At 43.3% G+C, this 18,337-nt stretch overlaps 1 protein-coding gene across 1 annotated transcript; it reads right to left on the bottom strand.

Annotated features, from left to right (window-relative positions):
• Positions 1 to 1,832: 1,832 nt before the first annotated feature.
• LOC311351601 (beta-1,4-galactosyltransferase 3) lies at positions 1,833 to 16,845 on the bottom strand. Its single transcript, XM_084471777.1, has 8 exons — positions 16,725 to 16,845; positions 11,999 to 12,093; positions 10,504 to 11,433; positions 9,882 to 10,117; positions 5,393 to 5,580; positions 4,640 to 4,762; positions 4,445 to 4,549; positions 1,833 to 3,459 (listed from the first exon to the last, which is right to left on the bottom strand). The coding sequence occupies exons 3-8, from the start codon at positions 10,757 to 10,759 to the stop codon at positions 3,249 to 3,251; spliced, it is 1,119 nt and encodes a 372-aa protein (XP_084327903.1). The 5' UTR covers positions 10,760 to 11,433; positions 11,999 to 12,093; positions 16,725 to 16,845; the 3' UTR covers positions 1,833 to 3,248.
• Positions 16,846 to 18,337: the final 1,492 nt, after the last annotated feature.

Genomic DNA, 18,337 nt, shown 5'->3' with positions numbered 1-18,337 from the left:
GCGCGTAGCGTCAAGGTGAGGCTGGAGGGACGGGTCGCCAAACACGGAGTGGTGGTGGTGTCGGTTTCTGTTTTCACTCTCACAAGTTACTTTGATATAGTTCATCAATACTTTCCACTCAAAAATAACTAGTTAACTTCGATTTGAATTTATATTTTGTATTATGTGGCGTTGTGGGTTCCATCTCTCTGCAATACTATTTTATCTTGAACAGATCCCCCTGTGGTCCAGTTGGTACGGTCCTAACTGATACTGGAGGTTGGTTAATTTTCAACCGGGATACTTCTTTTCGCAGTTGCATGGACATTTTATCTTATTGTGTGTGTGTGTGTGTGTGTGTGTGTGTGTGTGTGTGTGTGTGTGTGTGTGTGTGTGTGTGTGTGTGTGTGTGTGTGTGTGTGTGTGTGTGTGTGTGTGTGTGTGTGGTAGTGGAGTCGGGTGGATTAGAATACAGAATACTAAATTACAGAGTACTGAACTACAGAATAGTGACTCAACTGACATATTTAACAGCGTATGTCTGCTACCTGTCAGAGGTTAGAATGGTAGTGGTAGAGGGTAGTACCACCTTCCAAACAGTATGTTTATCTTATTCAAATAGTTTATTATATTTTTGGTAAATTTATTTGTATATATACTCTTGTTTTGCACTCTCTTTTCCCACTGTACTGCTGGTCACTGGTGAATTTCTCATAAGGGGGATTTAATAAAGGACTATCTTATCTTATCTTATCTAAACACAAAGCAGAGTTTACATATAAGAGTTATGTTATGGTGATATGCTAAATAGCGACAATTGATCAACATTGTATTGATTTGAATGCAGAATTAAGAGTAAACTATGTAGGCTTGTACATTATGTGTAGGCTACCCACTACATTTTAAAATGGCAAAATGTTTTGTCTGATAGGCTAATTATAATCCAATTATAACTAACATTATGAAGAAACAAATATTAATATCATAGTTACACTTTTATACCAATCCTATGGCCATTCAGGCAAACAATTATGTCGTTGTCGATCCACCACGAAATCGTTATATAGAAAATAAACAAGCAATAGTGGTTATTGAGTCTCTCAGTCTGCATCCATAAAAGTGGACGAACAAACCCACCCAATGGCAGGACGTGGGATTACCATTACCCCCTCTGCTGATGGCCTGAAGCCATAGATCGCTTCTTTACTGTCCGTTGCTCTTAAGCGGAAGTAGTACAAAAGATTTAATGCATGGTGCCACTAGTATATTCCCATGGGGCGCTGGTCCTTCTTGAGCGCTTGTTTCCCCCCAAAGGGGACGTATGTTTTAACGACAGGAAAATAAAGAATGCCTGCTCTCATCTATGGCCTTCTTGCAGTAATAATAGTGTACAAAGGGGGCGATGTAGGTCTATACTCAGCCCCTGCTTGCGTATTTATAACTTGGATAAATTAAAAAAAGATGGTATATAAATATTTATAGATATGAATGTGTAACAAGGCTGTGCCACATTTTATAACGACGTCTAGGATATTAAGGCTCTGTCTCAGTGTATAAAGGCTATTCTATTGTATTAATGGCATGTTATAATTTATAAAGACTGCTCTACTGTTTCATAGGGAAAACTTTCATGGCCCTTTTATTTTTATAACACGAACAATGAACTGAACAAAAAGCCTGTTTTGCCCTAGATTTATCTCTGGCCAACATCTCTTACTACTCATCAGGAACTAGGTGGCACCTGTCTAATAGCATTGCATACAGTCAACAAAACAACTAAAAAAACTAGGAACTCAGATTTAAATCCAACTAGAATTAAATCAATTCAAGAATATTTACCACAAAAAGCATTACCATAAGGAGTTTTATTGTGAAGAAGATATCCTGTCTGAATAAAATTGTCCTTCAAGCATCCCATTTGGCAGGACATAGTTTCAAATCTAGAGAGCATCAACCACACACCTCCCCACCCCACTCACACAGCACCCATACTAGAGCTCTTTGGTTTGCTCCTACCCACCCCTCCACTGGTCCGTCCCGGTTTCTGGGGAGATACAGGTACTGGTGTCTGGGGTTGTGGCATCTGGGGGGAGGGTTGTGGTGTCTGGGGGAGGGGGAGGGGGGGGAAGGGGTTCTGGTGTCTGGGGGGTGACAGGTGTCTGGGTGAAGGGGTTCTGGTGTCTGGGGGTGGGGGGGAGGGGTTCTGGTGGCCGGGGGCCCAGGATGGGGTTCTGTTGTCTAGGGCAAAGGGGTTCTGGTGGCTGGGGGCCTGGTTCTGTCTCTTAGTCTATGATTAAATTTTGGAACACCAACTCCTGTTGTTAAAGAGGTGGAATAATGTTTGCGAGTGATCTGAACAAGATTTGACCACAGAAACAAGGGGCGGACCGAGGTACATGTCTGGAAGCGCTTCTGGATACCTTTGGAGCCACCAGTGCTGAAGGCTGCGTCAGACCACAGGTCTCACAACGTGATGGCCAACGCTTTTGATTTCCACATATTGGATAGAATCTCTACTGGAGAAGCAAAGTGGTTAAAAGATGCCAGCACTCACGAATTACATTTACAAAAATATACACATAATCAAGGCATATAGGAGTCAGTGATTGACTCATTTTGATTGGACAACAAATCTGTAGCCAGGGATGGCGGCCGTCTCTGGGACTTGCTGCTTTACAAGGCAAAGATATACAACTACACAGGCGTACAATCAAATACAGTAGAAAACTAGATTGAACTAAAAGGGCTGGAGCCTACAGGCCTCCTATGAGGGTGTGGGCTGACAGAAAAGGCGTGTTTTGAATCATTTTATCTCTTTGGAAGCAGTAATATTAACTCTATTTCTTATTCACAGCTCCTTTATAAGAGCCCTATAAGACGATAATGAACCCCGCTATTACCGGGAAGCAGCTGTCCGTATGCTACCAACTGCTCACACCAGGCCGGCACCGAAAAGAAGATGAAATAAAAAACTAAAATCTGTGTTCATTAAAAATGGAACCATTCATCCATGGACTTTAAGGCAGCGTGAGGGTTAGCCAGCGGTCGGCGCTGTACATTACATACGTTTACATGTTCTAGTAGTAACTCATAGAGTCCATGGTTTGACTGTACTCCAACCAGCGGTCCGGAGTGTCTTTAAAATCCGTCACTTTGTGTGTCTCTTCCTGTGCAGCATTAACAAGTGTCTCTACGGGCACGTGGGTTCTAGTGGGTTGAACCCTGCATTAAGAAGAAGTAACCTTCCAGTCAACTCCAGAGCAGTGCCACTAGCTTGTCCCTTGCTCCTGGTTGGGTTTGGCTGGATCAACGGGTTCTGGCTTGGCAGCTGCTGGGGTTCTGTGGAGGCCTTCCTCTGTACCTATGTCCACCGTGATGTTGGTGTAGAGGGGCAGGTACTGGCGTGATACGATCTCATACTCTGCAGTGTTCATCCCGTCCAGCTTCCAGGACTGGCGGGTCTTGGCCAGCATGTTGAATCTGGAGACACCAGGAAAGATTAGCACCCATCTGGATTATCCCAATGCTAAACCTCTGCTCTTTACCACACCTAGCTAGGTAACCCTCATACTAAACTTCTCCTTACCCCACCTAGGTAACCCTCATACCATAAATCTCATCCTTACCCCTCCTAGCTAGGTTACTCTCATACTAAGCCCTGTCCACACGGGCGAAAACGATCTTTTTCCCCTCAGTTTTCCTTGGTAGCATTTCAGTAATTTCTCTGTAAGGATGGACTCATTGCAAAAACGCATCTAGCTTTAGAAACGCTTTAGTACATTTTCAAGGCCTCTATGTGGCGCTGGTTCTCCACCAAAAAAGAAGAAGACGAGGCGGAGCATGTGCATTAAGCCTGCAAGCTTTATACAAACATACAGTCGAGGGGGAGAAAGCAGTTGTTAAACCCCTGTAGATAGAGCAGAAATTTTTATTTTTTATTTTATTTTTATTTATTTTTTTAAAGGTCCCATGACATGCCACCAGGTGTGGTGTGATTAGCCAGACAGATTTTCAAAACGGCCAGTAACGGCTCATCACACCACACCTGGTGGCATGTCATGGGACCTTTAATGTACAGTGAACGAATTAATGAACAAATTTACCAAGGAGCTGTATTTAAAGCTACAAAAATAATACAAACAAATAATGATAATAATAATGCAAACAAAACAAATTAGACGGAAATTGAACGTTGCCACCTGGGGGGGGGGGGGGGGGGGGGGGGGGGGCGATGACGTGAGGGGAGGGTGGGTTTGTGGGGTGGGAGAGCCATTAACACAGTTAAGACATTTCTTCCAATCCGATATGTTCTGAAGCAAGTGTCAATGATGGGCTTCTTAGAAGAAACTCAGGATTTCTAATTGAATAGAACCTTCTGAAACATTTTGGATAAACATCTTGCGATGCTTGAATCCATGCCTTTAACCAGCACAAGCACTTTCACCAAGCAGGGTTTTGACCTCACCGTTTTGGATTGATGTCGTTGCCTTTGTCCAGCTTGTGTTTTATCATCTTGTAGCGGCCGACTTTCACAGACGGACGGGTGATGTGCATCCCACCGAGAGAAACCCTGAAAAACACCCGAGGGACATCGGTTAGACCAGGGGTTCTTCCAACTGTGGTCGCAAGTTGAGTTGTGGGGAGTATGGTAGTAGGGTACCTGACTCCGATGTCATCGTCCTCTCCCCCCCAGCCCCAGTAGTTGTTAGGGAAACCGTTCATCTTGAGGTAGTGCAGCGGAGTCAGAGCAGACACGCCTCCGAAGTACAAATTGTAAGGAAGCCTGGATGGGACAAATATCTAACATTTTACATCCACACAACAAAAGGGGACACGAGTACACATTATGGTCCAACCTTTTTTAAAGAACCATACATTCCCACTATGTCATTGTTATGCTGTATAGAGAAACTGCTTGACCAACAGGGAAACTACCCCAGTTGAGCTAGACCCCCCTCACTTTCCCAAAAAGAAGCGGGCCATATAGGGGCGGGCTGCCCCTCCAGCCAGGATCTTTGATTAAAGTTACCTGGTAACCTAAAAATTGCCGTGCAATATCATGCCCAGCCCACCGCGCATCTGAACACCTCAGCCACTTCAATGCACGGGTTAAGACAAGCAACACCTTTCCTACTGTGAGTTCCTTTCCTACGGGTTCCCAACTGCTTCAAGCAGCCCATACCAAAGAAACCTTCCATCCCCTGCCTTAAGGTATAGTGACCTGTAGCACCGACCTCCATTCATTCTCAATCCTCTACTTCTTGGGTGTATTATTCAGAAACGTATCGTCTCCATTCATTGCTATGCCAACAAAATGTTCAATAATATAATAAAATATCACATCCCACTGCTCTGTAGAGGTGGAGTAAACTAATAAAGTGCCCATGAACACTGAAGTAGAACAGGAACTCACTTGTAGCCAAACTTGTCCATGGCGATGGCAGCGTGCTTTGGGTTGGCGTCACAGACGTATGTGTTGCGGTCATCTTCGGGGATCAGGTCCACATCGTGGAAAAACAGGCAATCCCAGTTTTCCTCCCGCATCGCCTCCCGGAAGCCCACATTCATTAGCTTGGCTCGATTAAACGTGTAGTTCCCGGCCTAGGAGGACAAAGCCAATAAGCTCATTAACTTCACCCCAAACCAATCAGCTCCTTAACCACCACCCATCGATTCCTTGACTGCTCCACCTAGCCAATCGCTCCAGTAACCGTTTTGGACAGCCAATCACAAAAGCTGTTGTTGACCCTGACATGACTACAGCAGGTAAGTAGAGTTTAATATATAGAGTATATCTATTTAAAGCTAAATGTATAGTCTGTCTGTCATATCTATCTGACTATTAATTCATCCCCGTAGGAATAAAATAAATAATGAGAATAGACCATACTGGCTTCATCCTTTTCAATGCCTCTGACGTTTTTATATAAAGGATGTAATTAGGGCTGTTTATAGATCTAATAAGCATTAAAACAAGGCTTAGGAATTAATATTTTTCTAAATGCAAACCACCCCAGGTCAACAAACTCCCAACAAACTCTTGCAAAAAGATATTTAAGCTTTTGCGTATAAAGAATCATATATATTCATACTACTCTATCTTATATACTTGTAGGATGGACGTCTCAAATATAGTATTTGCGCAATCCTGAATACCGCAGTCCTACTATGTTACAGCAGAACTCCTTGGGGGGACGGCATACACAGAGCCTGGGCCAGAAACCAGGACTGTAAGAGGTAGAGTTATCCTCTAGACTAGAAATCTCTCTAGTTATTCAATCGAAGAAAACTCATTTGCACGTGTGTATGAAGCTTTCAGTAAAGTATTTTAAGAAGTGAATTTGTACAGTGGCCAGTCTACACTTTGTTGATTTGAGAACTTTAAAGACCATTTTTTACAGTGCACTAGTGTCAAGTTTGTATAAGTTTGCATAAGTTTGCATAAAATACAGAGTATCAACACAACAAAATTCCAGTCGCCACTCTTGGTCAGTGCTTTATTAAAAAAGAGCAATAAATAGTTAATAAATACCCAGCCCCAAACGCAGCACAATATTTACACACCGAAATACCCTCCAACCCTCCCAGGCAGAACACCCTCCACCACACATGAGTAAAACTAGCCGCAGCCTAATAGCAAGAAAGAAAAGTGCCTAGTGCATAGGTGCACAGAATGCAATATTGTCCAGAGGTGTTTGTGGTTGATCATGGCAAGGGAGGGGAAGATTGGGGGGGTGGCCATAGTTTGCAGAGGGTTCTTTTTTTGGTTTAGTGAACGTATGGCCCAGGGGAAGAAACTGTTGGTTAGTCTGGCGGTGCGTGCATTTATTGACTTGAAACGCCTGCCGGAGGGAAGCAGGTTGAACAGGTGGTGGGCAGAGTCCTTGAAAATGGATCTGGTCCTGTTGAGGCAGCGGGAGTCGGCGAGATCTTCCAGGGAGGGCAGAGGGCAGCCTATGATCTTTTGGGCTGTGCCTGTGACCCTCTGCAGAGCCTTCCTGTCTGCCGCCGAGCAACCCACATACCAAGCTGTAATGCAAAACGTGAGTATACTTTCTATGATTGACCGGTAGAAGGACACCAGCAGCTTCTGTTCAAGATAGTTTTTCCTGAGAATTCTCAGGAAGTGTAGTCGCTGCTGGGCCTTCTCAGTTAATGCTTTGGTGTTGATGGACCAGGTGAGATCTTCGGAGATGTGTACCCCTAGGAATTTCAATGATGACACCCTTTCCACGCAGTCGCCGTTCAGGTGGAGTGGGGCATGTGCAGTGCGGTTGCGTCTGAAGTCTATGATGATCTCCTTTGTTTTTGTTGTGTTGAGAAGTAGCTTGTTGGATGAGCACCAAGTTGAGAGTTTCTCAACCTCGGCTCTGTACTCAGACTCATCGCCGCCTGAAATGAGACCGACCACAGTGGTGTCGTCTGCAAATTTTATGATGTGGTTGGAGGGGTGGGAGGGAGAGCAGTCCGATGTGTAAAGTGTATACAGGAGTGGGCTCAACACACAGCCTTGGGGGGAGCCAGTGCAGAGTGTGAGTGGGGGGGAAAGATGGTGGCCGAGTCTCACTTGTTGTGGTCTATTGGAGAGGAAGTCTTTAATCCAAGCGCAGGTGGAGGGAGGGAGGTGTAGGTCCAGGAGTTTTTTTAAAACAGAATGTCCGGGATTATTGTGTTGAAGGCTGAGCTGAAATCTATGAAGAGCAGTTTCGCATAGTTACCAGGGCGGTCGAGGTGGTTGAGTGGAGGGCGTTGAGTGGAGGGTGATGGCAATGGCATCCTCAGTGGAACGGTTAGCCCTGTAGGCAAACTAGTGGGAGTCAAATGATGGAGGGAGGAGGGCCTTGATGTGCTGGGCAACCAGCCTTTCCAGGCACTTCATTGCCACAGACGTGAGTGCAATGGGCCTAAAGTCGTTCAGGCTTTTGCAGGCAGATGTTTTTGGAACTGGGATGATAGTGGTGGATTTCCAGCAGGATGGGACGATGGCTAGGTACAGGGAGATGTTGAAGATCTTAGTGAGAATCCATGAGAGTTGGTCTGCACAGGCCTTGAGTACTTTGCCTGATACTCCGTCGGGTCCGGCAGCTTTCCTCGGGTTCACTTCCCTCAATACCTTCCTCACCTGATGCTCCTGGAGGGATAGCGAAGTGTTGGTGAAGGCTGGGGGGCTGTTTAATTCCTCCGCCATTGTAGCATCAGCAGAGGGAGGTGTGATGTTGTAGCCCTTGTAATTGGTGATATTTTGTAATCCATGCCACACTTGATGTGGGTTTCTATCTGTGATGTATCCCTCAATTTTCTTTTTGTATGATACCTTAGCAACTCTAATACCCTTCTTCAGGTTAGCTCTGGCTAAGCTAGGTTTCCAATGACACCCTTACAGATCCCTGCCTCCAGCAATAATATTGGATGAAACAAATACGTAGCAAAGGAAAGTGAAAACGCCCCCGCTTTTAGCTCTCCACCAGACTTCAGATATTAATCTGAAGTCTGAATAGACTTTAGACTTTAAGACTGTATGATTTAAACCGTACTACTACTCTGATAGATGATACTCTGATACTGCTTATCGATCCAGTACTTCAATGGTACTCTTATCAGTTATTTTTGTTGTCATTAGATTTAACTCTCAAGATATAATAGATAAAATATGATGTATTATTATTATTATTCATAAATCAAGCATTATATAAAACATTGAAATGCCAATGTCAACAGATGTAAATACTGTACATTGTGCTAATAAATGTCAGGTTAACAATAAATAAGTTACCCGTTGTGTAGATCGAATCCTAACGAAATATAATGCAGGACTTTTTTTGACAGTATTTTTACTGTGCCGTATAAATAGTTTTATAGCACTTAAGATGTAATTTATTTACACGACCGTAGCTAAACTATCAGCGGGCAAATGGTTATTTTAATCATTAACCCTTGTTCGTAGTATTCATTGAACTGTGTGTGTGGGCTCTAGGCTGCTGGCGCACCTGACGGGGCAACGGGAGCTAGGCGAGCTAGGCGGTCGAAAACATTTCTCCACCTTTAAGGAGATACACTTTTTGTGCTGTAATGAAAGCAGCCTTGCACATTATCAGCTGTTCCGACCATGCATGTGTTATGAGAGCGACAGGATGGAAGATCAGCTAGTGTGTGGGGACCGATGTGTACCTATGACAAATACAATGATGTAAGGATTCAAAGCGTGTTGGTTTCTATTCATTACTTCTTTGTTATTTTAGCAATGCAAATATGTCTATTAATATGTCTGTTCCATTCATTTGTTTAGGTCATGTTATTCTTTGAGGCAGGGTGAGGTAGATGTCAAGTCAATCAAGCGTGACACAGTCATTCCCACACAGTCCTGTGTTACGCCTTATGCTTGCTTTCATCTATCCCCCAAAAGGCTTGAGTCCCGACTCCCAACCCGGATCCTAACCTTTCCCTGCATGGACGGACGTGAATGGGAACCAGACCCTCGCAGCTGTGTGTGAAAGTGTTATGCTAAGCTTTGTACTTCGCTGGAGAGAGTCGACCAGTGGCCAGCACAGTCTTGTTAGATGATCCACTGAGTTGTTTGGTGGGGGGCGATCTTCCTGAACATATATACAAGTCGAGGCGAGGTCCGAAGGTTAATTGTAGGTGTCTGAAATCCAAGCTCCAACCACAACTCCCAACGCTCCGGTTTTTCTTTCTCTTCGTAAACGGACACACTGGAAACCTCCCTCTTTTCACATGTGCCTCGGGTCTTTGCCGGAATCAGTGTTTACCTTGTTTTTTGGACGTTTTATTTCTACACTACATCATATATGCATTTTTATTTTTTTTCAGCTGGATTTCAGATGCTTTTAAAAACAATAAATGACAGCGAGCTGGTGAACTTGTCGTCATGGGGATGGCCTCACCTGGTGGATGATGTAGATTCCATAGTTGAGCTGCTGTCGCTGGAGGAAGGGGTGCAGGTAGTAGAGGAGGAACTTGAGGTGGTGTTCCCGGTTCCTGTGAGGGATGATGATGGCTGTGCTGTGCCTGGACTCACAGCCTGGCGGCCGGTAGCGCCCCCCTCTCACCACCAGGGGGTTCTTCCGCTGCACCTGTGCCAGAGTCAGACCCGAGGGGAAGCTCACGTGGATTGGCCCACCTGAAACCGCCAAAGACGAAGCAGGAGGTTTAAACTACAAACAGAACAACCAGGATTTAAAAACGCCAACTGTAGTAGCAGTAGTCGTAGGTTTATTATTATCCCAAAGGGAAACTTGGTTAGCAGACAGGTAAACAGATAAAAGCATACAAGAAATACATTAAGACATCAACAATGACCAATACACATAACACACACAGGCAAGTCAAGTCTGGAATTCAGTAGTGTGCAAATTTAACAAGGATAGTGCCCTAGGTAAAAATGAGTCCTTGGTCCTATTGCATCTACACAAAGGGACTCTGAACCTCCGGCCTGAGGGGATGGGGGGGGACAGAACCGGGAAGCTAAAACTACAACATGATCAGGAGGTCAGAACTAGAACTTACGTATGAAGGGCGAGGTCTGGGGGCAGTAGGTCATGACGTCACTGCTGGGCGGGGCCCTAGCCAGGATTGTAAGGTTGGCGTAGACGTCGCTGGCGCTGGCTGACAGGTTGCGGCCACCCCCGTCGCTTTTGCGGAATATGCGCATGAAGTAGGTGACCCGTTTCTGGTAGCCCTCGCGGGACAGCAGCGCCATGACGACCAGCTGCACGCCCAGGAACATGAACAGGTAGCGCCACTTAGACTGGAAGCTCACCATGGCGACAGAGGCTGGGGGTCGTCACTGTGACGGGAGGGAGGGGCCAAGGCAAGCAGAGGTGTGCGCACGGCTGATGATTGGCGACACCTCGTTGGGCTGTCTTAGCAGCATGCAACCGCACGGGGCCGACCAGTGGCGGAAAACATAAGGGTGACGTGGTTGGGTGGGGTGGGGTGGGGGGGGGGGGGGGGGTTCCCAAAGGCACTTTTGGCAGGTTGTAAATAAGAGTGACCCAACCAACAGAGGCCTTGAAGCAATAGAACATGAAATTAAAGACAAGTTCAAAATGTTTGTATTGGTTCACTCAGTTCATGGCTGCATGTATTCAGCTCTGAGCGATCCGAGGTTTGTGTTTTAGCAGTGTTAGCTGTACTGGGTGCTAGTATTGCTAATGTTCTAGCAATGCAAGCTTTAATGGGTGCTAGGTGCTTGCGTTGCTATGTGCTACTGCCACTAGCTGTATTGGGTGCCAGCGATGCTAGTGGGGCTAGCTGTACTGGGTGCCAGCGATGCTAGCGGTGTTAGCTGTACTGGGGGCTAGCGTTGCTGGATCTTAGCTGTACTGGGTGCCAGCAGTGTTAGTAGGGCTAGCTTTACAGGGTGCTAGGCGCTAGCGTGGCTGGATGCTAGCTGTACTGTGGCTTCTGCTGGTCCACATCATGCACCTCATCCCCCTTCAACACAAAATAGAAAACAGTCAGCATCTTTTACACTGTTTAACCATTCAAAAAGGACAAAACCGGTCTGGATGATCAAACCATCAAAACCTCATTAAAAACCTTATTTCTCTGTCAAAGATTTGTCATAACAACTTTCTCGATTCTGCCAAGAGGATTCAGCATGGGTGTGCCTGCCCCAATCGTAAACAACAGCAGCGGCACTTTGACCTCTCTGATAAAACATTTGTTTAGTACTTGTATGCCGCTTCACGGTTTGTTTTAGATTTTCTAAAATGTCATGACACACATTGATTCCATAAGATTAAACTTTATATAGTTATTGTTTGCTGTCGTGGCAAGTGCACGTCAAGCTTTCCTAAAAGTAATTTTCACAAATGATATTGATAACGGATGCTTAAGTGAAACCAGGAGAGATGGTTAGGATGGTTATCACACAGACCAGTATTTTAACTTAAAACATATTTGTTTAAGTGCCTATATAACTGTTACACTGGCTGGCTCTTTAACTGTTAAACTAACAGACTGTTTAAGTTACAGTGTTTTGAACTGGTTAACTTACAGGCTTGGGGTCCAGTTTGTTTACCATGAGCCAATCAGTAGCTGGTAGACACGTCAGTAGGAGGGACACGGGATCAGGACCAATCACAGCTCTCTCTGAAAGACAGCAGTGGAAGAGGAGGTTACTGGGACTGTTACTAGATACTTCCAACCATCACACACATGTTCCCCCATGAATTTAATCACTGATATGATATTAAACAAGTTCATCAGTACTCTGAAGTGCTAAGTAGTCCGGTACCATCTGTGTATCTTTGCGCGTGCGTGCGTGTGTGTGTGCACATCACACCAAGTCCTAGATCAATAAGTTGTTAACACTGCATTAACACTGATCCTAGAGGGGGGAGTTCTAAGCAAATGCAAAAGGTTTATGATTTTACTAAATGATTTGAGACAGCTCATTAGATATTTTGTAAAAAAAAAAAAAAAAGTGGTATCCCACCCACCTTTCTAACTTAAAGTGATAGGGTGAACAGAAACCAGTTACTTACTTGTAACTATGTTATTAGGGGTTATCAAGCATTAAGAGACCAAAAGACTAAAATCCATAAAAGAGCTATAAGATGACTTGATGTTTATTAATATACTTTTTGACATTTACCTGACAAAATATTAGAGGTGTGTAATGGATACATCTCCTCTGTGATAAGTTAAGGATATTTAAAATGTTTAGATTCTGTTATCCCTTTAAAAGGGGTACCAAAAACATACATGTACCATGTCTAAAATATACTGTGTATATATATTAGTAAAAAATCTGCCCTGCCCTGTGAATGAGAAAAGTGGAAGCGACACCTAGATGTATGCTGAATAGACCCATAAACCAGCCTTCCCAGTGGGCTGTAACAACTGGTAAGCTTAACAATCCATACTCATAAAATCTAAGTACCAAGAACCTTTGGTCCCAGGAAATACTTTCAATGAACTAAAAGTCAGCCCGTTCTGTCTGCCCGTTGTTCTCTGCCTTGCCACCGCGGTTTGAAAACTGGGGAGATTAGGCAAATGAAGGTCCTTTTACATCAGGCATCAGGCACGTAACGATTTTGTAAAAAGTACATTCAACCCTCAATCTTATTCAGCCTTGTAAAACAAGCTCATTTCCTTTCACCAAAATAATCTAGGTATTTAAAGGTTTCAATGACTAAGGAGTTTCACTTTTCAATAATAAAGTGTATATAATAATAGTGTAGCGAATGGACGTACGTGGATTGGGGGAATTATGCTAAGTGAGTGTGTCTCATGTGCATATGGGGCATTCTTTAATACATCCATGATTTGGAGACTTTTGTTTTTTTGGTTGTTTCCCTGTTTGATAACTTAAAGTAGGCCATCAGTCTTCCTGAGAAGGTTGGTATCCAAAATGAAACTTTTGCGATACAACTGCATACCATTATGTAATCAAAGCTTATGTAACCAGTATGGATGCAACACGAGGACTGTGAGATTTACTGCATGTTGAAGTGAAAAAGAGACAGTTGGTTTGAGGCTTTAGGTCGAAGGTCAAACAGTGATCTCTGACGATGCATTCATTGCACACCCACAATCCGCTCAATGGCCTGTTGCCTCATTATAAATGACAACATCTATGATAGCACAAATCTCAAAGTCTAGAAATATATTGTCAAGCTGATGAAGCAGATGGGCGTTTTCACTTTATTGTTGTAAAGTTCACTGTGACCGTGTGTATGTGACTGTGTTCGTTTGTGTGTGTCTGTGTTTTTCCTCAACACAGGGGCCGTGTTTAAAACAAACAGCTGGTCCTGCCCAGGTCCAAACCCTCCTATAGGAATGACACTTACGCTACTCAGCTAGCCTGTGTCTTCTCAGCTAGCTAGTGTACCAGTGTACTCTTCATTAGCTAGTGTACTCTCTGCTAGCTAGTGTACTCTTCATTCGCTAGTGTACTCTCTGCTAGCTAGTGTACTCTTCATTAGCTAGTGTACTCTCTGCTAGCTAGTGTACTCTCTCCACGGGCTAGTGTACTCAGCTAGTTGGTGTACTCAGCTAGCTAATGAAACTGGACCCCCGAGGAGTTTCTGCATCTATGCTGGCTTCCCAGGTATGTTCTTGGGCGTGGCCAGGTTTCAGTTCTCTGTTTTCCATGGAAACAAATGGAGAGGCTTAATCCGGGGGCTGAACGCACTGCGGGGTGCCATACTAAACAACTGCAGGTGTCCATTTCATCCTGCTGGCAGGGACAGATACACCGGACGGACCCGGGGGACAGCTCATTATGATGTTACTCTTTTGGCAATATTCGTATGAATGACGAATATGCTGATATGTAGAGATGGCACAGGGAGAAAACCAGAAAAACTCCCATGTCATTTAAGGAGCATAAAAACACTGCCCAACACCAAACAGAACTGTAATGATACCAGCAGAAAAATGACCCCACAGATGAAACTCCTAAAAGTAGCTATAGGGAGAGGAGAAAGGAATCCAAACCACCACAGAAGGTATCCAGTATCTCTAGGTGTCCCAGAGTTTCATCGATGAAAAGGTTGTCTTCAGGATAAGCAGGTCAACGTCCCAAGCATTAGTAGTAGGGACGGGTTAATCTAGAGTGTTACGTTCCCTGCCAAGACACAGTGGATTGTTATATCCCCATAAGTAATTAAACCAGTGATAAGATACACCACAACATCAAGCCCTTAGTTAGGGCAAGATCCTCCCTTAGTTAATGCCAAAGTCAAAAATGTACATCTGCAACCAGCCAACGGCCAGTATATTCAACCATTTGGAAGGTAAACTTGTGTTGCATTAGATGTACATAAACAGTTGCTTGGCTGTTCGATTTTTCCAGTATGGAAAGACAAACTTACAGATTATTACAGTTATTACATCCCTGTATGTTGCAGGTACAATTTTACAGCATATGGCACTTTCATAAAAAGCCCGTATGTCACAGTTATAACGAAACTACTGAGTCTGTTCCGTTGAAAACATTTAAAGTGAATGGTGAGGTGAAGGGACCGGGCCAGTTCTCAACTGTTGAGCAAACATGTAGCCGGCCCCTTCACCATGGAAACCAAACGGTTGCAGGTTGTGTTGCTAAGCGTCTCCCGGGCTGCGGGCCCTAGCCCTGCTCCCCCCAGGGACGAACCTGGAGTTCATCAACTATCCAGGAGGAGAGACGGCATGTTGCTGAAGCAAGCCCCTCAGGGAACAAAAAAGGAGCTTGCGTTGGTCTGTAACCATTGACTACCACAGGAACTGGTCTGAATCTTAAACCCTCAGAATGCAGCTCTACAGGTTAATCCACAGTAACATGATCGGACAATGACCGCATTAACACTCATTTACAGTTATCATACTTATTTTCATATTTCTTTTTATTATTATTCCCAAACTTCCCTAAGCAAATCCTCCTACATAATTCATACATGCTAGAAAAATAATTAAAACTTTGCTGTATATCAAATGACATACAGCTGTGTTTTGAATGCTACAGACACAGTAGCGGTATACCTGAAACATACAGGGATATTATAAATGCAGCATATGCACTAGCATTATACTTGCAACAGCAACCACCTAGTAGAAACTACACAGACAGAACACCATAGAAGCCACCCAGAAAATCCTAGCAACTACCTAGAACACCATAAAAACCATCCAGAACCCACTAGTAGCAACCATACAGAACACCCTGGCAACCTTCTACAATACCCTAGCAACCAGCCAGACCACCCTAACAACAAACCCATTACACCCTAGCAGCCACCGTACAACTACATCACTCTTCACGACACGCTACTGTACATTCTCAATATACAAGGAAGTAGAATCTTTATTTTCAAAGCTTCAGTTGTGGTGTACGGTTTAAAGACAAGTAACAGACAAGAACACTAATGCATTTAAGACGGTAATGACGGTAAGCATTGGATAAACTAAAATAACATCGTCATAAATGATGATATATACTTGTAGTAAAACATGGATATAAAGACCTATTGATCCAGACAAATAGACTACACGGTGCACTACACATTAGAGCTTGGTAGTTTAAAGAATAGTGAGGGGAATACAAAACATGGACATATTGTTGAGGGCGTTCACTACATCGTGCACTACACCAATGTAAAAAGAAGTCGAACCGGTTGATCAAAGAACAGGTTGATGCGATCAGCTCGCAAATTCCCTAATGTCACGTTTCATCTTCTGAGCTCATTTGACTAAGATCATTTATTTAACCCTGTCAACAGTCAACACTAATCATGATGTCAATACCCAAATAAGTATATGTATCAATCCAGCAATGAGTGTCCACAACAACTTAACTACCATTCCTATTATATTTTAACATCTAACTATCCATATATCTGTATATCTTTCCATCTATCTATCAATCTAACGTTAAAGTTACACACATATATATATATATATATATATATATATATATATGATTCATCTATCTACATATAGAAAGGTATTAACTCAATAGTTATTTCAGCTGAGGGGAATTTTGACAACTTTTGCCGAAATGCCGCTAACCTTGTGAATTCAACTCACCAACATTAAGTAAATAAAACGCAAATATAAAACAAAATAAAACAACCTCGAAGTAGAAGTTGCCAGCTGTTGGGGAGCTAGCCACCGTTAGCTAGCTAGCTACATGTCGCAACACAACATGAAGCTTTAAAAGCATATTTATCATTGTACAAGTATTTATGAATCGAATCTAAATATATCCATATGTTTGTATGTCGACGTATCTTTCTCACCCAGACAGGTTGTTCTCCTCGATGGCTGGTAGCCCCATCTGGAGCAGTTTATAATCTGGTCCCGATATGTTTGGAAGTTAATGTAACGGATATGTAGTGCAGAGTGGATGCTGGTCAGCCGCTGTCGGCGGGGGAGGAGCGAGGGCAGCTGCCGCGCAGCGGCGCATGCCTCCTGATCCCCGCCCCCCGGATCCCCGACCTCCGGATCTTTCGCAAACACTCACAACATTTCTTAAATGTTTAAAATTCATCCATGCTCTTCACCAACAGTCCCCAATACAGTCGGTTCAGCTCAAAATATTAAAATACTAAATTAATCTTGATTGATATGGGAAATACATCTACATGGTCAATGTTTTATATTGCAATAGTTATGTATAATCATTGCATAATAATCATCAGCACAGTAACTAGCAAAAACCCAGATACCCATATGAAGTCAGTATAGCCTACAGTACAACATTATTAACAATGCAATGCTTAATTTACTTGTAGTGTCAGGTTGTAGGCCTATATATAGGAGGCCTACAAACGTTTATGCCAATTATGTTTATCTTTGGGGTGTTTTCAGGATGATGAAACCAGTTGGTTTAGAGTAACTCTAATTTCAATACATGGATATAGATAAAAACACCAATTACTTTATCCATTAGAACTCTGACTTTCGGCAAAAAATAAAGTTCAGTTCATCAAAAATGTGCAAAACTGTTTCACTGAGTAAAACCGGATCAAGAGTTCGGATGACACGAAATTAAAATAAAACGGAGATACATGTATGGATTGTTTGTAAATGGGACAATGAACAAGGATAATTTAAATTCTGAAGTTGCAGGTCTACGGTTTTATGACAGTTTTTCCGGTATTCCGTTCTCGCACCCCATTTCCTAGTTTGACATGCACGTTGATCTTACCCTTTAAAAGAAGGTGGTTGTTGTTTATGGTGTTCTTCAGTTTAATTAAATCATCCGTTCTGCAACTGGGACTCTGGATCAATTAAAATCAAACATAAATATTTTTATTGGATTAAGGTAGAATGTCTTGGAAATTATTCAAATAATAGGTCATACATTAAGTTTAACTTGAGTGTATGAACGATGATAGCAATCTTTATTTATTTATTTATTTGTTTATTTGTCAGGGACAATGCAGCGCACATATTACATACATAGCTATCACAGTCAATGCCATAACAATGTCTGTAGATGTGTTACGTAAAAGGTTTCTAGCCGTTGGCTAATTTGCAACCCCAGTCCCTGGTCAGACCTTTCTAAAAACATGTTGTAGTCCAAAAATATTCTAAAAAGTGTAGTATACGTGTGCATACACCTCTCTATACACATAGAGACCAAGAAAACATCAAGGGTAATCTTAGTGTTCATACCCTAACCATACACATCAGAACAATCACAACATACATGGAACATCACAAACAGCAAGTCACGTAACCCCCAGACACCCAGCCGCCCGCAAACTCTCACTTATACGGACAGCCAGCCACAATATACACAAATACAATAACACAGACAGCAAATCACATACGATACAAGCCCCAGATACCTAGCCGCCCGCAAACTCTCACCTATGCGAACAGCCAGTCACACACACACACACAC

Source organism: Micromesistius poutassou (assembly GCF_964030765.1).
Source record: "Micromesistius poutassou genome assembly, chromosome: 8".
In the NCBI taxonomy this organism is placed as follows: domain Eukaryota; kingdom Metazoa; phylum Chordata; class Actinopteri; order Gadiformes; family Gadidae; genus Micromesistius; species Micromesistius poutassou.
Note: the sequence above shows the minus strand (reverse complement) of the source record. Positions and strands in the feature narration are given on the sequence as shown.

Bases quoted from the DNA above. Each gene is read 5' to 3' on its own strand.
- LOC311351601 (XM_084471777.1), bottom strand. From the start codon at position 10,759: ATGGTGAGCTTCCAGTCTAAGTGGCGCTACCTGTTCATGTTCCTGGGC. The intron at 4,550-4,639 runs GTACCCTACTAC...GGTGTTTTTCAG, and splicing joins GACGATGACATCGGAGTCAG to GGTTTCTCTCGGTGGGATGC. The intron at 3,460-4,444 runs GTGAGGTCAAAA...TGGTGTCTCCAG, and splicing joins AACGACATCAATCCAAAACG to ATTCAACATGCTGGCCAAGA.